General features: G+C 36.7%; 1 protein-coding gene across 1 annotated transcript in view; it reads right to left on the reverse strand.

Annotated features, from left to right (window-relative positions):
* Positions 1-349: 349 nt before the first annotated feature.
* The window catches only part of CPA3 (carboxypeptidase A3), a gene marked incomplete at both ends in the record, with an annotated part of 30,076 nt that continues 6,897 nt past the window's right edge, over positions 350-23,528 (reverse strand). Inside the window, 9 exon segments of the mRNA XM_082655537.1 lie at positions 350-537; positions 12,221-12,251; positions 12,253-12,306; positions 13,976-14,178; positions 15,174-15,264; positions 16,156-16,266; positions 17,630-17,731; positions 18,766-18,867; positions 18,977-19,079. Coding sequence (XP_082511663.1) covers positions 350-537; positions 12,221-12,251; positions 12,253-12,306; positions 13,976-14,178; positions 15,174-15,264; positions 16,156-16,266; positions 17,630-17,731; positions 18,766-18,867; positions 18,977-19,079 — 985 coding nt within the window.

Raw genomic sequence — 23,528 nt, forward strand, 5'->3', positions numbered from 1 at the left:
TTATATTGGCACATGAAATGATGAAGCCACATGGTGAAAGTCTGGTTCTGGAGAAAGTGAAGGTTCTCATTTCCTTCCCGTGACCCACTGTATATCACCTTTCAAAATACTCAAAATAATACTTTGTGCTGGGTTCTAACTTAACTTGGTTAAACTTTCACCTAAGGCTATTTGTTAAGATACTGTTGAGAGTAAATAAAAGCAAAAAGAAATAACATAGGACTTAAGTGAACAAGAGAGGACCTATTCAGGTGATGTGGAAACCACATTTAGGGATAAGCAAAGATTGACTTTCTAGTGAAAGGCACGGGAAGAATTAACTGGCTTATTCCAAACAGAAGGCAGTTCTTTAGGAAGTATGCTTGAGGATATACTTGACAATAAATTCGACGGCTAGCATGGTCTCTTTACAAGTTGACTTTATCTGAGATTCTGGAAGGAGAAAACTAAATTTGCCTTTGTCTCGGAGCTCAAAGGCAAATGTGTGTTTGATGCCCAGGTTGTAAGCCCAGTCTAAAGAAGAACCTGATGTCGGGTCTGTAAAACATAAGCAATAAATATTTAATTAGAAACAAATGTTAATGTTTTTCTTGAAATGGAAATTCACTGGGGTAAAATTAGCAATAAAAATAATTTCATGTACAGTTAATTGCAGTAATGAATGGGAGTAGTGGTCTGCATAGTATAGTGTCAAGTAAAAAATAATCATGCCTTTGGAATCCATCACACGTTTTAAATATGTGCTGCATTTTCAAAATTACATTTTGCTTGGATCATTTTGAGTCTAAGTTGAGTTTGTCTTCTGGGTGCACATTGTCGTAGATGGAGGTGGTCTGAGCAAATGCAAGCAGTTGAGGAGACCAGCTGAGAAGGGGTCACTGGCCACTGAAAACCCACCAAGGAAAACTACACAAACAAGCTATGCAAAGTTACATTCTTTCTAGTAGTTCAGGTCTCTTTCTATTCATGTTGCTAGGATAAACTATTTTATAGTTAAAAGACCAAGAAAGTTTAAATCAATTATTTTAAGGATATATTTAATCCCCTAATCCAACTTTTCCATGTCAACTTTTGTGAAATTTTACTAAGAATGTTATTTGTTAAACAGACTGAGAATATAAACATCTAGAGGTTATATACATATAAGGTTTATACAACATACCTTACATACAGTGTATGTAAATACTGTAAAAGCATTTATGTATATTTTGATCTACATAATTGAAAAACTAATTTTTTTGTACATAAAATTACTTATGTTTTAGGAAAAGTAATGAGTTTGATACAAACATTTTAGATTTGTAAGATAAAAATTCAAAGCTGTGATGAAGAAAGAGAGAAGGAATATTTTGGTAGAGAGAGACAGGGTTGGCTTTCAAATTATTCAACAAATATTTATTAAAACCTTTCATATGTGCAGTGCACTTTACTTGGCACTGTGGAGGGTGGATGGTGCAAGGGTACAAAGATGAAGAAGATGCTACTGGTGTCTTTGGAACTTACAGTTGGGAGAGAAGTCAACTATGCAAATCAACAGAGATGGGGCAGAATATAAAAGTACCATAGGAAAGGTACAGTATCTTGTGAAGATTTAAAGGAAGAAAGCAATTATGCTTGGTGAAGAGGATGGCGTTCATGCTCAATACCTGCTCAGATACCACCTTCATGATGGAGGTTGTATTTGGGGAGAGCCTTGAAGAAAGGCTAGTATTTTTCCAGATGGAGATTGAAGAAAAGCATTCTGGCCAGTGAACTACAAGCATGGAAAGCATGGAGGCATTTTTAGGGACCAGTGAGATATAGTTGGACTGGAAAATGGGGCAGTAAGAGTTCGTGGGCAAAGCTCAGAAAACCTGCTAAAAAAGGAAAGATGTTTTGTTTGGCAGCACAGGAGAGAGACCAGTTAGGAGGTATTGTGAAGTGAAAGCCTGAACTAGTGTAGAGTCACCACACCGGGGAGAGAATAGGTGGGACTCTATGTAAGAAACGTTGGAATGGAAGAGTCACAGAGTTTGATGAAAATGATTGAGATTTCAATCTGGGTAGTTGGAAAAAATCCACATGTTACTAACAGAAACAGGAACTCAGAGAGAGTAGTGATGGGGAAAAGAAAGGGTAAAGGAAGGAAGAAAAAAGATGTTTAGCATCATTCAGGCAGGGGATGGGTGCTTCCTGCTGGGAATCTGGGGACTGGCGGCAGAACATTGCAGGGCTGTTTGGGCTGGAGCAGTCAGATGAGTACGGTCAGATGTCCAGCCTTGGCAGAATGGAAGAGTCATGTCCAGCCCTGGGATAGAAGGCAGGGGGGACTCCATGGGCGGGGCTTGTGCAGGGTCCTTGAGGCAATAGTTGGTCTCTGTGTGCCTTTTCCCCTCAGCCCTGTGCACAGCACCTACCAAATACGTAGTGTTTGGCGCAGAAGGATATGTGAAGCCTGGGTCCTGCATTGAAACGTGAGTTTGGAGGGTGGGGAGGCTGGTAAAAGCCAGGGGTCGCTGCCACCTTTCTCTGATTTACTGCGCTGTGGAGGAAGTAGCCTGGGAAAATGGATTTGAAAATTATTGGCAGAAGCATCATAGGTGAAACTGCCTTGCACACATTCAGGATTATTATGTCTTCTTGGTGGATTGATCCTTTATCATTAATGTTCCTGTTTGTTTCTGGTAAGTTTCTTTGTTCTGAAATTTACTTTATCTGATGTTTAATATAGCCACTCCTACTTTGATTAATGTTTGCATGGTGTATCATTTTCCCAGCCTTTCAATTTCAACCTGTGTTATATATGAAGTGAGTTTCTTGTAGCCAGTGTATTGTTGAATCATATTTTTCTTAATCCACTCTGCCAATATCTGTCTTTTAATTAATATATTTAGGTAAATTATTGATATACCTTAAATCTGCCATCTTACTATTTGATTTTTGTTTGTTCCCTCTGTTTTTCATTCCTCCATTTCTCTTTTATTGCCTTATTGTTGGTTACATGAACATTTTTAGGATTCCATTTTGATTTATTTATAATAATGTTTTTGAGTATATCAGTTTGTTTAGTTTTCTTAGTGGTTGCTCTATGTATTACAATATACATACATGACTTATCACAGTCTACTGGTACCAGTGTTTTATCATGTCAAGTAAGATATAGAAATCTTACTTTCATTTAGATTTTTTTCCCCTTCCCACTTTTTTTTTTTTTTTTTTTGCAGTACGTGGGCCTCTCACTGCCGTGGCCTCTCCCGTTGCGGAGCACAGGCTCCGGACGCGCAGGCCCAGCGACCATGGCTCACGGGCCCAGCCGCTCTGCGGCATGTGGGATCTTCCAGGACTGGGGCACGAACCTGTGTCCCCTGCATCGGTAGGCGGACTCTCAACCACTGCACCACCAGGGAAGCCCCCCCTTCCCACTTTTAAAATACAGTTGTCTTGATTACTTCTCTACATATATTAAACATCACATCAGATGGAATTATACTTTTTGAATCAGTCATCATGAGGAGAAAGGTAGTCTATTTATCCTTCATTCATCCACCCATCCATTCATTATTCATTCATTCATTCCCTAATCTATTGTTTTTCCTTCCTTTCCAGTTTCAAGCCTCTGTTACCATTTCTTTCTTATTTGGAGAGCTTTCCTTATCCATCTTTAAAGGGTAGGTCTGTAGGTGACAGATTCTCTTAGTTTTCCTTTGTCTGAGAATATCTTTATTTCCTCTTCATTTCTGAAGGATATTTTTTGCTGAATATAGAATTAATGATTGATAGTTCTTTTAGCCCTTGAAAAATGTTATCCCTTCCTTTTGGCCTTCCACGTTTTCAAATGAGAAATCTGCTGTCATTTGAATTGTTTTGCCCCTTCTAGATTGTTTCTCTCTCGTTGCTTTCAAGAGTTTTTACTTTGTCTTTAGTTTTCAGAACTTTAATTATGGTGTGGCTTGATGTGAGTTTCTTTGAACTTATTCTGTTTGTGGTTCACTTGGTTTCTTGAATATGTTGGTTTATGTCTTTAGGAAATTTGGGAAATTTCAGTCTTTATTTCTTCAAATTTTTTTTCCAGCATTATTCTCTTTCTCCTCTCCTTCTGAGACTTTGATGATATGAATGTTTGATCATTTGTTATTATGCCACAGGTCCCTTAGGCTTTGTTTATATATTTTTTCAATTTGTTTTCTCTCTTCAGACTGGATAAGTTCTATTGTTCTATCTTCAAGTTAACTGATTCTTCCCTCCATCTATTCATTCTGCTATTGATCCTCTCCAGTGAGTTTTTAAAATTTAAGTTACTGTGTTTTTCAGTTCTATAATTTCCATTTGCTTCCTTTTGATACCTTGCATTTCTTTTTTGTTTGTTTTTTTTTGTGGTAAGTGGGCCTCTCACTGTTGTGGCCTCTCCCGTTGCCGAGCACAGGCTCCGGACGCGCAGTCTCAGCAGCCATGGTTCACGGGCCCAGCCGCTCTGCGGCATGTGGGATCCTCCCGGACCGGGGCACGAACCCGTGTCCCCTGCATCGGCAGGCGGACTCTCAACCACTGAGCCACCAGGGAAGCCCGATACCTTGCATTTCTTTGATGAGATTTTCTGTATTATCATTTGTTTCAAGCCTATCTGTAATTGCTTGTTGAAGCATTCTTATGATGACGATTTTGGAATTCTTGTCAGATAATTCCAACACCTAAATCATCTCAGTGTTGGCATCTGTCAGTGGCTTTTCTCATTCGAGCTGTGCCTTTCTTTACTTTTGGCATAAGTGATTTTTGATTGTATCCTAGACACTTTGGCTATTATGTTAAATCTTAAATTTTAACGGAAATCTACTTTAGCAGGCAGTCACCCTGTTCAGGTTTAGCATGCAGGCCCTGGTCTTCTTTAGTGACTTCTGGTTCCAGTGTCAAGGTAGTTTTCAGAGCCTTTGCATTGCTGTTTTCGTCTAGTTGGTTCCCGTGGTGCTGCTGGGCTCCCACTGATCCCTGCAGGTAACTGCTGCATGGGTGAAAGGTGATTTCCTAGCTGGGCCACCCCGGCGCCTCTAGGTGGCAAATGCAGGCTCCAGCCTGTGAGGATAGAGAGTACTTCCCTGATGAGGAAAGAAGCAGAAGGAAGAGGAGGGGCCTGAAGAGACAACCTTGTGGAATATCTGCGTGATACCTATTTTTGGGAAAATATCTGCTTTTAGAGGCAGTCAGCAGAGACGAAGTGGAAAAGAAGGAGGAGGAGGCAAACCAGGTGAGTTTGGTGTCAAGGAAGCCAAGGGAATGGCAAGAAGAAGGTATATCAACAAGGGCCAATGTTGCAGGGAGTTTGTGGAGCATGTGAGCTGAGATAAATATTCTGGCTTCAGTGATCAAGAAGGCTGCCATTTTTAGCAAGAGTTGAGTTTAAGTTCATTAGTAAAAAAGAACATAAGAGGTCTGTAACAGTGGAGGTAGGATAAATAGGAATTGTGTCTTGCATGATGGTTTAGAGTGTGCTAGACATTTCAATAAATGTGGCCAGTTTCTAGCTGTGCCAGCCCTCCATTTGCAGTTAAGTAAACTGCTGTAATTTCAAAGAGTTAAAGAATATTGATATTTCATTTTGAAAAATTTACTTTATGAGAAATTTCTCATTAAGATTAATAGTGGTGATTGAGAATTTATGTAATTTGTGATTTTTCATAATTGTGTGATGTTATTGAGTGTAATACATTTTCTTTTATGATACCACTTTCTGTATCTTCGAAACCTTAAATTTGCAAACAAAAACTATATTAAGACATAAAATAAATACAACATTGAAAGACTTTTACTTGTAAGAATATATTATTATACAACTTAATTTGTTGAACATGCTGCTTAGCTTTTTATTTATCTCCATCTATACCCACTAAAATATGTGTATATATTTATAGAATATAATAACAATCACTTGCTAAATACCAGGCACCCTTCTAAGTGCTTTATGTACGCTAACTCATTTCATTAATTCTTATCACAACCTTATGATTTAAGTACCAATTGCTGTTTTACAGAAGAGGAAATCTTGGCACAGAGAGATGAAGCAATTTACTCAAAGACAACATAGCTAGATGTGTAAAATAGATAGGTGACAAGGATATACTGTATAGCACAGGGAATTGTAGCCATTATCTTATAATAACCTAAAATAAACTATAATCTGCAAAAATACCGAATCACTATGTTGTACACCTGAAACTAATATAATATTGTAAATCAACTACACATCAATTAAAAAAAAAAGATACATAGCTAGTAAGTGATTGAGTCAGGAATCAAACCCAAGCTGCATGTCTTCAGAGTTTGCGTGACTAACCATTGTACTGTACTACCTACCATATATGTCAATCTATAGTCCTCTCAATAAAAAGTCTTAATTGAGTTCTACAAGATAATTTTTTTTGTTAACATTTTCTTAAAATGTTGACAATAAGAAAAAAATTTCCTACTCCTTTCAAGGTACATGAAGTGCAAGGAACTGACTGTAATACAGTCAAAACAAGTCAAGATAAAACCGAACTGAGCTAACACTCTTGTTTCATCCCAAAGAAATCCACGTAAAGTGACACTGGTGACTTAACTTCTATGTTTTTAAAAAAATATTATTGATAGGCATTGAACATAATAACATGCACTTTTATGTCAACAAGAGTGGAAATTCTGTTTGAAGCAAGAGCTGAAGTAGAGATGCATGGGCATGAACTGAAATATTTACTTTGCACTTCTGTTGCCCTTAGTATAATTTCAGCTTGAATGTCTTAGTGGATAGATAGTGGGTGTTGAGCTACAAATTCGGGGTCTTGATTTTCTCCTTTTCAAAATGTAGAGTAGTAAAGAGTATAGAAAACAGTACAGAGTTGAGAAACGAGCAGCTCTAGCGATTTTGATGTGTGGGGAAGGCAACAAGAAAGGCACTTTGAAATTAACTTTTTTTTTTTACAGCTTTATTGGAGTATAATTGCTTTACAATGATGTGTTAGTTTCTACTTTATAACAAAGTGAATCAGTTATACATATACATATGTTCCCATATCTCTTCCCTCTTGTGTCTCCCTCCCTCCCACCCTCCCTATCCCACCCCTCCAGGTGGTCACAAAGCACCAAGCTGATATCCCTGTGCTATGCGGCTGCTTCCCACTAGCTATCTGTTTTACGTTTGGTAGTGTATATATGTCCATGCGACTCTCTCACTTTGTCACAGCTTACCCTTCCCCCTCCCCATATCCTCAAGTCCATTCTCTAGTAGGTCTGTGTCTTTATTCCTGTCTTACCCCTAAGTTCTTCATGACATTTTCTTTTCTTAAATTCCATATATATGTGTTAGCATACGGTATTTGTCTTTCTCTTTCTGACTTACTTCAATCTGTATGACAGACTCTGGGTCTATTCACCTCATTACAAATAGTTCAATTTCATTTCTTTTTATGGCTGAGTAATATTCCATTGTATATATGTGCCACATCTTCTTTATCCATTCATACGATGATGCACATTTAGGTTGTTTCCATTTCCTGGCTATTGTAAATAGAGCTGCAATAAATATTTTGGTACATGTCTTTTTTTGAATTATGGTTTTCTCAGGGTATATGCCCAGTAGTGGGATTGCTGGGTCATATGGTAGTTCTATTTGTAGTTTTTTAAGGAACCTCCATACTGTTTTCCATAGTGGCTGTACCAATTCACATTCCCACCAGCAGTGCAAGAGTGTTCCCTTTTCTCCACACCCTCTCCAGCATTTATTGTTTCTAGATTTTTTGATGATGGCCATTCTGACTTGTGTGAGATGATATCTCATTGTAGTTTTGACTTGCATTTCTCTAATGATTGATGATGTTGAGCATTCTTTCATGTGTTTGTTGGCAATCTGTATATCTTCTTTGGAGAAATGTCTATTTAGGTGTTCTGCCCATTTTTGGATTGGGTTGTTTGTTTTTTTTGTTATTGAGCTGCATGAGCTGCTTGTAAATTTCGGAGATTAATCCTTTGTCAGTTGCTTCATTTGCAAATATTTTCTCCCATTCTGAGGGTTGTCATTTGGTCTTGTTTATGGTTTCCTTTGCTGCGGCAAAGCTTTGAAGTTTCATTAGGTCCCATTTGTTTATTTTTGTTTTTATTTCCATTTCTCTAGGAGGTGGGTCAAAAAGGATCTTGCTGTGATTTATGTCATAGAGTGTTCTGCCTATGTTTTCCTCTAAGAGTTTGATAGTTTCTGGCCTTACATTTAGGTCTTTAATCCATTTTGAGCTTATTTTTCTGTATGGTGTTAGGGAGTGATCTAATCTCATACTTTTACATGTACCTGTCCAGTTTTCCCAGCACCACTTATTGAAGAGGCTGTCCTTTCTCCACTGTACATTCCTGCCTCCTTTATCAAAGATAAGGTGACCATATGTACGTGGGTTTATCTCTGGGCTTTCTATCCTGTTCCATTGATCTATCTTTCTGTTTTTGTGCCAGTACCATACTGTCTTGATTACTGTAGCTTTGTAGTATAGTCTGAAGTCAGGGAGCCTAATTCCTCCAGCTCTGTGACTCATAGATGGATGATATTAATGATACAAGCTACTTGATTCCTATCAATTCAGTGAACTATTCTTGCTAACTGGGAACTATCTTCAGTTATTTCTAAGATGGTAAAGGATTGGCTATGCTGTCAATATGCAGATATAAGTATTTCACAATCTTTCAATATCAATTTTTGTGCCATCTAAATATTGCTGCTTCATGGCAAAATAGTTGGTATACAATTTGACTCTGGTCTGGAATGCTGATTTTTGACCCTGTTCTGCCCCTAAGTGATGAAATCTTTCTGTATCTCAATTTCATAGTCTATAAATGAGGGATTTAGCTTATATCAGTGGTTCTCAACCCTCGTTTCATCTTAGAATCACTTTGACCACTTAAAAAAATTCAAGTGCCTGGGCCCCACCAGGGACTAATGGAATCGAATCTCTGGGTATAAGACCTGATCATCTGCATATTTTAAAAGCTCCTCAGATAATGCTAATTGGAAGTCAGGCTTGAGAACCATGAATTAGATAATTTCCTAGGTTTCCTCCTGGTTTCAAGTTTTATGCTTTTAACTTATTTTTTATTTGGTTCAAAGTGCAAACATATTTTTCTGGAGGTCAGAGATCTCTACACAATTTGGGTTTTAAAAATGCTCCCTCAGTCCTTTTCTTCTGTCTCCATCAAATCAAAGAGAGAAAAATACTGGTAAATGTTAGATGCGTCCCCCAAATCCTGGAACTTTGTTAAATGACAATTAGGATATTGGAATGACTAAACTTTAATTGTGGGGTGCTCCTATTTTCTTTTCTTACCAAGTGCTTTGTTACTGCCTGCTTTGTGTGAATGTTTGATTAACATTTAATCAGGTGCTTTATTAAAGCAGTCACTCCTAAAAGTTTTGAACATCTATCAAGCTGCTGTAGCCCCATGTGGAAGAGACAATTCTTTCTAAATATGAATTGCTTAAAAAAACTTATAATAAAATAAAATAAAATAAAATAAAATAAAAGAGTTAAAAATACTACTACACAGTTGTATAGAATAGTAATTCCTCTTTATCCTCCCATATTGAAAGTGACACATGATAGCATGGAACTATGTTATCTTTAGTGATTTCCTGCTCCCAGTTAGAATGTAACTCTTTGAAAGTAGTCATTGTGTCTTCACTCTTTTCACCTATCTCTCAAAGCTCCAAGTGCTGGGCTATTAGGTGGGTGCTCCATAAATTCTTGCTTATTAAATGATTGTGATTCAGTGCAAATGCATAGCTCTAATATGCTCATAATTTGCATATATATGCTAATATACATCATGTATATACATGTGCGCGTGTGTGTGTGTGTGTGTGTGTGTGTGTGTGTGTATATATATATATATATATATATATAGAAAGTGAGAGTAATAATCCTTTGGTGCCCTAGCTGCCATTTGCAAAGTTTTCTCCTGTTTGGAACCCTTTGTTCTTTGCTGCCAAGAAAATCTGTGTGTTTTTCCTCCTTACTATGTAGGAATTCCTCTTACATCATATCTGGGTGGCTTATCTGGCCCTGCTATTTCTCAGTATCCACTAAGTAGGCCGCCATTTTAAACTGGTGTCCTAGTCTGTCCTTTGGTCCTTTACTTTACTTACTTTTGTCCACTTATGTAGCTGGGTATATCACCTGTTTTGAAATCTTGTCATCCACTTGTATGTGGAATGAATCCCTGGCCTGGCTATGTTGCAGCAGATCTATCTGGATGCTGGTGATCGGCTGTGTCACTGTACTTTCTCTTCTGCCCTTTAAAGCACACAACTGGTTGATATGTGATTGCTGATGAATGTTCTCTACGAATGGATTTTTTTTTTTTTTTTTTTTTTGCGGTACGCGGGCCTCTCACTGCTGTGGCCTCTCCCATTGCGGAGCACAGGCTCCAGGTGCGCAGGCTCAGCAGCCATGGCTCACGGGCCCAGCCGCTCCACGGCATGCGGGATCTTCCCACACTGGGGCATGAACCCGTGTCCCCTGCATCGGCAGGCGGACTCCCAACTACTGCACCACCAGGGAAGCCCACTTGTCTGTTTAAGTCATTTTTCTAATTCCACCAAAGGAACCTCCAGTAAATAGGCTCTAGAAGTTGTTTGTGATGACTAAAGCATTTTCAAATTCCATAGCAGTTGTTGAGGGTGTAGACTTCTAGTTACAGTTTATTTTTTCAGCTTGGATTAGGGAAGTGGTTTATGAGGTATGGCCAGGTAGAGTTATTGAGTGGAATCCACAGATGCACATATTTATTTTTTCAATCCACACATTCTAAAAGTATCATGGAAATAATCAGTTGTATTTGGTGGTGGTGAGTTGTTGCATGAAATGTTAAAAGTTAAACAGCAGTCTTCATGCTAAAAATGTTGGATATCTTGGCTCTAGAGAGTGATACAGGCTAAATCAAGTCTAATTTTGTTGTGGTTTCAATCCACATTCACACCTTTTTGACAAGTCAGGACACCATTTTCTTTGGCCAAGTTTATGAGAATTAATTCTGTTATTGTTCCCTGCCCCATACTAGATATTGTATGATCTGAGAGGAGTTCTGAAGTGTAATCCTTGCTTTTGAGGAATTAAATTTTGTTAGGAAGTTAAGGTTTTGTGAGCAGTTTCATTGGAATTTCCTGTAAAGTTTGGCGCTAAGAACTTAAACTTGGAAACAGTTTGGAGAAAAGGCGAGTTTTACTAAAGAATTTCCAAACTAAGATCAGTGGGATCTGAGGAGAAATAGTCTCACTTCCCAGGGTCTGAATTAATGGTCTTTGGTGGAAACTAAATGAATTTATTTCTATTGCTTGAAAACAGAAATCCCTAGTTATTTTAGCTGCAAAAACCAAATGGGAAAGCAGTATGCGCAGTGGTCAAGATGACGGACTCGGTTTTGTTAGAACCTGGGATTGAATCCCAGTTAAGCTAGTTGCAAGTACTGCACACCTCATCGAACATTGTGAGGAGTAACTGAGATTGTGAAAATCAAGGGCTGAGCACAGTGCCTGACTTGTAAGAAATCTATGTCAATAATTAAAAAATGCAAAGACAAAGAAAGTCTAAAAATAGTGAAGATTAAGAAGTGGTGCTCAGACACTAAAGCAAAAGCAGCAGAACTAGGACCTTGTGACCTCCTTTCTTAATCCGCCATATAGATTTTGGTTGAACACAGTAGGAAGGTGCTGGTGAGAGGGACAGGAGACTGGCTTTACACGAGCAGAGTGGCTGAAACTGTGGGCCTACTCCTTTTACCCCTAGGAGCTAGGGAAAAGACTGTGCTTGCATAGGGACAAGGCCAAGGAAGAAAGAGTCCAGTCTGAGTTAAATGGTTAAAAAAAAAAGAATTGACTCTGCCGCAGTTAATTCTTGTTAGTTCCTGTGAGGATAAAATGGTGGTGGTAGTGGTGGTAGAGAATAGGATGATGAAGGAATTAAACTGTAAATTTGTCTTGTTGTAGTAATTACTTCTGTCGACCTCGTAGCCTTGTAAAAGTTCAGTATAACTTGTTTCTAGAAAAATCTTATCCCCCCCAAAAGGGTGGAATCTGTCTTCTAGATTCATGTATAATTCAGAATCTTCTGTTAAAACCAAAGTTTAAATTAGCAGTTCCAAGATGTTTTAATCCTAACTTACAAATTGTATAACTTTCTTTAATGTCTCTAAAAGAGAATTAGGGGAAGTGACACAATAAATAATAGGAAAAATGTACAAATGGTCGATGCTGTTGGACCACAGGTGTGGAGTGGGTTCATACTGAGTTGATAGGACATCAGTGCCAATCTTTGCAACTTTGGCCTGGAGAGAAAGGGAAGTAGGAGTGGGATAACTGGATACCATGTGAATGCTGTTAATTCACTGGAGATTAAAAAAAGTCGATTTTACTGGTTATTTGGCATTTGAAGATCAAAATAAAATAAATGATTGAGTGAGAAATTTATTTTCAGTAAGCTATACGTATTGTCATTGTGAGGCCTTCTAAATGTGAAATCAGTTATGTACAGTAATATCATAGCTCGTGTTTCTGTCCTTTCTTCATACTCACTCTTCTTTCCTCTCTCCCTCCCTCCTTTTCTTCCTTATGACTTCTGACCTTCCTTCTAAAAAAACATATTCTTCTTTTTTTTTGGCTTCAGATATTTGTCTCTCTCAAAGTCAGTTTCTCCCATGTTCCTCCTTCCTCGGTCTTCATAGGTTCCGTACCACCATATGTCTTTCTCCGCATATGATTTTAGTATGCCAAGGGAAGAAAGGTGCTTGACTCCTTTTTAAAGTACTTCTGTTTAAACTAGAGTTTTTCTTCTTGAGTGGCAGCTTATGACCTTTAATACACAATAGTGTTTTGTGCTATGGGAATGATTATTGGAATTCATTTTAATGGAGTTTAGTCACTAACATTTTTGTACTCCAGTGAAGATTTTGTTTAGTCTACATGTATAATGTATATAACCAAAAAGTAAGTTTTTTTCTTAATCAATTTCGTTGCTGTGTAAGAACACTTAACTTTACTCAGAATGGTTTGTTTTGTATACTTGTATTTTTTTAATCCATAATACCATTTTCCTAAGGGTAGATTGAATTGCATTGCTGTACCTTTGCATAAATTAATAAAACTCATGGGTTCAAATTCTCAGCTAGATTGATTAAATAAATGGCTCTTTGGGCCACATATTGCTTGTATATTTGTTGTATATAAACAGAAGGTTTTAATGACTGGTTCAAATCTTTGCTCCCACTCGGAATTGAATGCTGAAAACAATTGATTCAAGTCAGAAAGGCAATTGTAGCCTCTAAAAAATTAAAAAAAATTTTGTGAGGCAGTATTTGAATCACAGCTTTATTTTTTCTAGAGCAATTAAAAATATTTATCCCTCATATGCAGAATTTTTTTTTTTAAAGCTAACATGATCAAATAGTTTTCACAGAAAGGAAAAGAATGCTTAGTGGATCATAGTTTTGGAGAGAGTATGTTTTTAGTGCAGAAGCTTCACAATCATTCAAAATTTCTTTCCTTGGTTAATAAAAGAATTAATGTAATTTCTAAGTTGATCAGGAGGATAAAAATACAATTGCTCTCCTTAAATCTGGTGTCTCGGTGACAGGAATAGCAGATGTTTTTGCTATTGTCTTAGGCTTTTGCTGTGTATGGTTTTATGTTATGACCCATGGTAAATATTTAACTAGGCAACATCTGTGTAGTAATGGAATTCTACTCTGGTAGCCTAGACCTTTCTTCGTACTGGCTTTATCTTAGAATCATATCAAAAGATTCTATTACCTATGTACTTTTATCACATGAAAAAAATTAACCTAAGGTTATGGTTTTAACTCTAAGGTAGACTTCATTAGTTCTCTTCTTTGGTATTCAAATGTGAAATTTTTTCAAGATAACCCAAGTTGTTAATGATGAACAGACTGAAAGTCAATGGTGGTGTCAGTGCATAAACCACAGGCTTTTCCTACATACCAGTTCCTCGTGGTTAGGTGGCAGTTCTGATGTATATCCGTAGGGAAACAATAGCATCTGGGAGTAGGAATGGAAGGTAAGGTAAGCCTTGATTGATTTTCGATGGCTTCGAATGAAGTCAGTGACAGCTTTGGTCTCTTTCTCAGACTCTGGTGCAGGGCCCCCATAGATCTCCCGACATGGGTCCTTGGTGTGAGGGAAAGCTGCAGAGGACATGGAGGGATGAGATCAGAATCCGCTCCCCATCAGTACAGCCCTTACTTCGTTTGACAGGGATTCACAAAATGTTTTTAACATTTTAGTCTCCCAGGTTTACAGGGCTGCCTCAGTGTCCCTGCAGACTAACTCTGTACGCATAACTCAAGAGTATAACAGAGTTAGCCCACTTGAATATTCTTATTCTTAGCCTTGTTTATTTTCCCTCCGTTTCCCAGGGTCACAGGAATAACGCATCAGAAGCAGCCCAGGGCCTGGAGTCAGTTCCAATTCAGCCTCAGCTCTAACTCATTGGAGACTGCTGTACGTTACCTTCCCTGAGCCTGAGTTTCTTTAACCTGTTTCAGTAGGCAGCTTTCACTTAGGGATACGTGCTATTATCATATTCATTATGGCAGAATAGAATTAGATGCTGAGGTGGTATTTTCAACAAAGTTAGATGAAGAAGAAATTTATGAATTGGGATAGTGGCAATTTCTCTTTGAATGTATGTAATGATAAAGTAATAGTTGTGTAGCAGCTGCAGCATCATCTGATGTAGCAGGCCTCTGCTTATCATTGCTTTTTCCTGCAACGTTTTCACTTTCTTTGCCCCAGATGTTTCTTTTCACTACACATCTGAAGAACTACCTATATGTTGGTTCTAACCACTGGTATTTCTCAAATTTTATCAGGTCAGGAAGAGGAGGGACCTGAGATCTCTGTTCAGATTATCAGAATTTCTGGATTGTGCCTGATTTTTAGCAAGCTAGATATATTGAGTAAGAGATTGTTTGATAAACAGCCCTACCTCCTACTTCCACCCATTCAACAAAACATTCATAATACTTCTATGGTAGTGATGATTATCTTTCATTTTTTAGATTAGAAAATTAACACTTAGGGAATACCTATCTTTACTGAATAAGTAGGTAGTTTAACTAAATTCGATGTCTAAACACTCTTTAGAGCTATTTCCCTTGAGATCTTGTCTGCTACTCACAGTTCCATGAGACATTAAAGTTCCTATTGAGGTCAGTTCCAATGCATTTGGAACGTTGGTTCTTGGAACGATTTTTTCTCCACATGCGGTCCTGCAGTATTGAATGATGAAAGTGTTTACACAAGCTCAGTTAGCATTTTTCAATTTGATCATTTCAGATTCTCCCTGCAGGTGTCTACAGCTTTATTTGAAATTTATCTAGTTAACCTGAGACACATTATATAAAGAAAAAAAAAATTTTCTTATAACTTGTAATATTTTCAGAAATGTTTTTTATATTAATAGTTTAAGGCCTTGATAAAAAATTCAGTTAGTTTTAAAAACTGTTGATTAATTCTGAGTATTAAAAAATGATCAATTTTGTTCTGAAATTACCTATAATTTGAATTTACCCTTCGTTACATCTTTCACCATTTATAGATTCAGATATAATACAGGCCAAATTGTGATTGTTGGAGCATAATTTTCAGAAAATAACTTTTTGTGATAGTATCTGTCTGAAATCTCAAAATCTTATTTAGCAACAGCAGGGTATAAAGAATTCTCTTAAAAGACAGGTATCTGTGTCACTCTTTTATTTATTTTTTGATACAATTATTCCACTGCAGATTCTGTCCCAAATTGATGGAATACAATGATTTTGTTTTGAAATCATTATGTTCAGAATGTCTCTAAATGACTTTTACTCTTAGCTAGAAATACTTTTGCCATATTGTATAATATACATTTCCTTTATAATTAGTGCTTTATTTCATTTTTCTGCATTACTAGCTTCAGCAGCGGAAATTTCGTATTATTTTAAGAACTCCTGCTTAACCAGGAAATCATGCTTTCCTTAGTTGAAACTGAGTTTTTAAAAATATACTTTTCTGAACTGGAATTGATTAACCAAACCTTAAACTTAATGCGTAACACTCAATGTGCATGAAAGTCGGTAAATAATATATTACCTAAATGCAAACAAGAGACTACAGAGCAGTACCTGTCTCCATGACCAAATATATCCATCAACATTGAACACAGGAAGAACATAAAAATTCATTCGGTCCAGGAGTTTGGTCATAATTTTGTTTTTACCATAAGTTTTGGTTGCCTGTAGGGGTAGGAAAAAATTAAGCTATTGGTACAAAGTTTAGCTACCGTGTGGAAAGCTGTGGTTATAATTGTAATGACTACCACTCCTTAAGTTCATTTGCCCGTCACATGATTTAAAACGTATTTCCCCTAAACTGCATAAAGATAAATAACCCATATATATGACAGAAAAAAATGACACTTATTCAGACTAGTGAAATTAATTGAACTAAATATTCTTTGAAGGATCATTTAATTATCAAGACTTGTAGCATTCCAAATGTAGCATGCAAGATATGTTTTATGGAAAGAAGAGAGGCCAAGTGAAAAATTAGCAATGCAACTTGTTTCAAATAGATTCTTTTCCTCACATCTTTCGGTAAATATATATTGAATTTGTAAGCATAAGAATATGTAGATATTGGGGAGGATTCATGAATTAATTATAAGTAGGATTAAAGGAAAAACACCTTGTTAATAAAAAAATTAGAGCATTTAGATTGACCAATCAACTTGTTTTCTCACATCAGATGGAAATTTCTCTAATTATCTGGACTTTCTATGGCTACCTAAAATCTCTCATTATTCTTGGAAAATCTCTTCCAGGTATATCTGTACTGGAGCCAAGACATTTCTTGTAGCCCTATCTTGTGTGTTACTTTATGGCTTACGTAAGCGAGCTTATTACTTAAGTAAGCTGAGCTCTCGGCCCTCAGCTGGAAGAACTAAAACAACTGCAGGGATAAATGAGTTCTACTGGCAGATTCATTCCTAGTGAAAAGTATCCTTGCCCTGAAAGCAGTTGTGATGTCATATTCCAGCAGCATGATGTGTGCAAAAGCTGGCAGAGAAGAGAAGGTTAAAAGATAGTAGGAGTCAGAATACAATAGAAATAGAATGAGAAGAACAACAAACTTATAAAGTGGATTTACTTTTTTTAAAAAATGAGTCATTTTTCACTTGGAAAGGAAATTTAAGCATGAAAATTCCAAATGTGTGCATAGCCAATTCAATATCTAAACAGGAACTAATGTTCTGTGCTTTGAACTCACTGAAGAAAGGCCAAGTTTGTAGGTTGTAATATAAAGATAGTTTCAGATTTCCCATACTTAACTATAGGAAAAACCATATTGTAGCCAAAAATTGTTTTTTTAGTTTTATAAACTGTCAGCTGGAGTTCAAGAAGTTTAAAGGAAGGTGTCAATTTTATAAAAACCTCAATGATGAGTAAGATCCAGAGCGTTTATTTCCTGACAGCACCAAATGTGGGCTCTTCTTGTTAAGAGGAACTGCACTCATTTGTAAAGGGGTGTTGCCACTCAGTGAAGTGATGGAGACTTGACAATCAAAGGAGAATTGTGTGACTGTTCCAATTGATTTACCTGATAGACAAACCACTGGCAGAATGCTGGGGAGATCCATTCTCGTGCATGAATGCCACAATCCATAAAAATAGCCTTTCTTCTTTCATCCTTTTCCCCAATCTTTTAAAAAATAAATTTGATATATTATTTTACATGAACTTACACACTGATCTCTTGTTGTCCAAATACTCATTCATAGTATCAGAGCGATTCTTTCACCTGTCTTCTGTTGAATGAGTAACTGTGTATGCACATATTTTTCTTAGGGAGGACCATGGCATGTATCCTTAAAATGCATAATTCATAATCTATTTCATAGTATATTTTTCAAAAAATTTTCTTAGTGTCAGAGTTGCTTTTAGGGTTTAAAAAAATCACAATCTATTGTTATTTTGTTGCTAACATCGTTTGGCCTGAGAAAAAGATTAAAGTTGCTTCTGTTTCTGCCATTTCCTTTTGTTTTTCATACTTCATAAACATGATGTTTAGCCTGGAGTGGAAAAGATTTTGTAGTTGTGTTTGCAGTGGGGAGGAGGGTTAGTGGCTGCATATTTGAAGAACTGTCATTTTAGAGAATTTAGATTTGTTTTGAGTGATTGGAGAGCATGAATGGATGGGAAATCAGGGTAAGGAAGGGCTTCTCATTTATTAAGGGGATGCTTTAGGGAGCAATGTCTTTGGATGTACAGAAATCCAGTAGCAGCTGAATGGCAATTGTCAACTCGGTCATAGAAGGGAATTCCCTATCAACACAGAGTTGAAATGCCTCACTTACTGTACTGGGATCCTATGATTATATGATTCTTCAGTTTATTTTCTTCCTGACATTTAGTCAACAGTTTCACTGAATTTTAATGGATGGAAAACTGTTTTATACACCAGGGACATCATAAACTCTTGTTATAAAGATATGGGATAAGAAACTTGTCTGGTTTTGTCCACTGTGTCTGTCAGGTGGTTTATCCAGCAACTTTCTTGTTCTACGTAAAACCACCTGGCACTTCTAATCTTGAATGGATGTCTAGAGCTTATATGTTCTTCAAAGAAATAAGACTTTTTATTGTCTAAAAATTAGCTAGTTGTGTCACAAAGTAACTCTTACATTCATATTTTTCAACAATAGTAAGAATCTGTAGTTCTTAAATTACTTTTACCTTGAGAACATACAGTGGATTATCTTCAACAGTGGTTCCAATTTTAATACGAGAGACCATTTTAGGATGCTTATGTACCATTTTTTCAGTCCAAGCAACAATCTTAAGAACAAAAACAATTTTGAGAGATTAGAATAAAAGAAAACTAAAAGACAACAAATGTTGAGGGTGACGTTTTTCTTTTTGGAAGTGCAGGCATTTTATACTATACCTTGTCCCAGTTATTGTATTTTGCATAGCTGTGCCTGCCTGGGATATCTTCTTTGACATTAAACTGTTTCTCAACCTCTTCTTGTACATCGTGAATCAAGATTCTGTTTGACAGGGGGAATGATAAAATACACATTTACTGGAGAAAGAAAAACAGTTATCTTTCATTCGCAGAAATTTTCTCTTCCTTCATCTCTATCTTAGATCAAGTTTACCTTGTTTCTTCTTTATTCTGTAACCGTGTCTTTTAGATCTGTCATGTGTCTGGCTTCCAATCTTCCCATTTATCTAGAGTTGTGCTGTTCTTGCTGATTGACTGATTGAGTGTAGAGGAAGAACATAAATGAGGTATACTCTTAATTTGAGTTTATTTAGCACATGAGACCAAGTACTGCTCATGAATATTGATTCCCATTAACATCACTGACAAGCACATTATTATGCATATTATATCTAACTCACTGTATGCTTGGCTTTTGACCTAGGATGAATCTGGGATTTCTTTGAAAAAAATTATGACAACAAATTTGGAATCAGGTGGGGCATGTTGCACTAAAACTCACATGAAGTCTGAGAAGTTTGGAAGTTATATTCTGGGTTGTCTCTACAGACAAAATTAAGTGTCTTAAGCTCTAAAGAGGGTATGTGGCTTTTGCTCCACCTGCATTAATAGAAGTAGAGGAACCAGGGAAAAGAGAGATTTTATGGTCTCAGAGGTTGATTTGTAGCATACGGCAGTATTAATTAGTCACAGGAAGCTTGTATCTAAGAATATTTTTAGACTTACACATATCAATTTAGCTCTTGTGATAACAGCAGCAAAAGAAAATCGTGTGAGACCTTTCCACAAGCGCAGCTGCATGAAGACATCAGAATGGTAACAGATTGTTGCTGATAAAGACTAGAAATTAGGCCTAAGGCTGGAAATTAAGAACTATGGCCAGATGTTATTTTCACGAGCCCTTCCACTAACCAGCAGCCAGGTTGAAGTAGATGAAACCAAATTACTTTCTCTCAGATATTATTTTAGCTCTCCAAGATTTGCTTAATTTGTTAAAAATTGTTCCTAAATATAGGTGAAAGGATAAATAATTATCCCTGAGGATTTAATGATAGAAATGGCTGTTTACTGAGTCTTTCTTATGTACCGGGCACTCTGTTCAGCATGTTATTTACATTTTTCACTTAATCTTTACATCAACACTCTTAATTGGGTACCATTATAACTCCCATTTTTATAGAGGTTAGGTAGATTTCCAACATGGATATAACTAAAATACAGAAGTTGGGATTTGAGCTTAGAGATGTATGACTTCAGTACTCTAGCTAAACCACATACAGCAGTGCCTCCATCACAAGGAGTGAAATCCCTGGGTATTGCTGTCAGATCTATAGTCTTCTTAGTCTACTGAGGCTTGTGCAAGGTTTGCCCAGTTGACCAGCTCTCCAGGAAGCCTGAGTCCCAAGATCAGAGAGCTGGTAAGTTCAGAGAAGAGGCAAAATGAATCCTATGTTGACAATTTCAAGACTCCCTCCTTCTGCTGCTTTTAGAGAGTAAAAAAGAAGGAATGAAGATTGCTTTGGCAATATGTGGTCTTTTGTGGGTACATATAAATTTTAGGATTATTTGTTCAGGTTCTGTGAAAAATGTCATGGGTGTTTTGATAGGGATTGCATTAAATATGTAGGTTGATTTGAGTAGTATGGCCATTTTAACAATATTAATTCTTCTAATCCAAGAGCATGGGATTTGTATCATCTTCAATTTCCTTCATCAGTGTTTTATAGTTTTCATAATACAGGTTTTTCACCTCCTTGGTTAAGTTTATTCTCTGGTATTTTATTCTTTTTGATGAGATTTTAAACAGAATTTTTTTTTTTACTTTCTCTTTCTGATAGTTCATTATTAGTGTATAGAAAAGCAACAGATTTTTACATGTTAATCTTGTATCCTGCAACTTTGTTGAATTCATTTATTAGTTCTAATAGTTTTTGGATAGAGACTTTAGGGTTTTCTATGTAAAGTATCTTGTCATCTGCAAATAGTGATAATTTTACCTCTTCCCTTCCACTTTGGATGACTTTTATTTCTTACTCTTGTCTGATTGCTGTGGCTAGGACTTCCAATACTATGTTAAATAGAAGTGGCAAGAGTGGACATCTGTGTCTTGTTCCTCAATTTAGAGGAAGGGCTTTCAGCTTTTCACCTAGCTTGAACCCAAGCTTGGACTTGTAATAAATGGCTTTTATGTTGAGATATATTCCCTTTATACCTACTTTGATGAGAGGTTTTATCATGAATGGATGTTGAATTTTGTCAGATGCTTTTTCTGCATCTATTGAGATGATCATGTGATTTTTTATTCTTCCTTTTGTTAATGTGGTATATCATATTGATTGATTTGTGAATATTGAACCATCCTTGCATCTCTGGAATAAATCCCACTTGATCATGGTGTATGATCCTTTATATATATTGTTGGATTCGGTTAGCTGGAGGTATCACTCTCTCTGACTTCAGACTATACTACAAAGCTACAGTAATCAAAACAGTAGAGTACTGGCACAAAAACAGACACATAGATCAATAGAACAGAATAGAGACCCCAGGAATAAATATATGTACCTATGGTCATTAATCTGTGACAAAGGAGGGAAGAATATATGAAAGGAGGGAAGAATATATTGAAGAGACATTCTCATCTCTTCAGTAAGTGGTGCTGGGAAAACAGGACAGATACATCTAAAATAGTGAGATTAGAACATTTCCTCACTCTATATACAAAAATAAACTCAAAATAGATTAATGATCTAAATATAAGACCTGAAACCATAAAACTCCTACAAGAGAACATAGGAAGAACAGTCGTTGACATAAATTGTAGCAATATTTTTTTGGATCTGTCTCCTTAGGTAAAAGAAGCAAAAATAAACAAATGGGACCTAATTAAACTTAAAAACTTTTGCACAGCAAAGGAAACCATCGAGAAAACAAAAAGACAACCTACTGAATGGGAGAAAATATTTGCAAATTATATGACCGACAGGGGGTTAATACCCAAAATGTATAAACAGCTCATACAACTCAATTATAAAAAAAAAACCAACCCAATCAGAAATTGGACAGAAGACCTGAAAAGACATTTTTTCAGAGAAGAAATATGGATGGCTAACAGGCACATGAAAAAGATGCTCAACATTGCTAGTTATTAGAGAAATGCAAATCACAACAACGAGAAATGCAAATCACCTCACACTTGTCAGAATGGCCATCATCAGAAAGTCTACAAATAACAGATGTTGGCGAGAATGTGGAGGAAAGGAAACCCTCCTACACTGTTGATGGGAATGTAAATTGGTGCAGCCCCACTATGGAAAACAGTATGGAGGTTCCTCAAAAAACTGAAAATAAAACTACCATATGATCCAGCAATTCCACTCCTGGGTATATATCCAGAAAAAACAAAAACACTAATTTGAAAAGATACATGCACCTGAATGTTCATAGCAACACTATTTACAATAGCCAAGATATGGAAGCAACCCAGGTGTCCATCAACAGACAGATGGATAAAGAATACGTGGTGTGTGTGTGTGTGTACACACACACACACATACATATACAATGGAATATTACTCAGCCATAAAAAAGAATGAAATTCTGCCATTTGCAAAAACATGGATGGACCTAGAGAATATTATGCTTAGTGAAATAAGTCAAACAGAGAAAGAGAAATACTGTATGATATCACTTATTTGTGGAATCTAAAAAAATAAAGCAAGCAAATATATATATATAGCAAAACAGAAACAGACTCACAGATTTAGAAAACAAAATAGTGGGGAGAGGGATGTAGAGAGGGAAAAGATAGGGGTATGGGATTAAGAGATGCAAACTACTATATACATAAGAATAGATAAGCAGCAAGAATATATTGTACAGAACAGGGAATTATAACCATTATTTTATAGTAACTTTTAATGGAGTGTCTTCTGTAAAAATACTGAATCACTATGGTATCCACCTGAAACAAATATAATATTGTACTCAAGTGTACTTCCATAACAAAAAGGAAGGAATGGAGAACTGTGTGCCAGTATATGTGACTGCCATGAGCTTCGGGGTATGTGTGTGTGTGTGTGTGTGTGTGTAACTGTAGTGGGGAAGGATGTTTCAGGGAGGCAGAGTCATTGTTATGGTGTCTTATAAGCTGGTCTGGACTGCGTTTCCCCCATGCCCACATTCCTGCAGGATAGGGTCTACTCAAAAAGCATGATTTCAGGTTTCTACAGGATCTCATTTGTCTCCAGTAACTCCCTAATTGGGTTACTTTGTATCATACTTGGCACTTATCAACATGGATTTCCCCCAGCATTTGAGGCATACCTCTGTGTTGGGTAATAAACTTTAAGACACTAATTTATTCAGTAGGAGGGAAAAGGTGCAGCTGATGATAGTCTCTAGTTATCCCCTGTTGCACAGTGTGTGCGCATGTCTGTGCACATGCTCATGTAAGCACATGTATAAGTGGTCTTTCCTCCACTTGCATTAC

Source organism: Grampus griseus (genome assembly GCF_964374135.1).
Source record: "Grampus griseus genome assembly, chromosome: 5".
In the NCBI taxonomy this organism is placed as follows: Eukaryota; Metazoa; Chordata; class Mammalia; order Artiodactyla; family Delphinidae; genus Grampus; species Grampus griseus.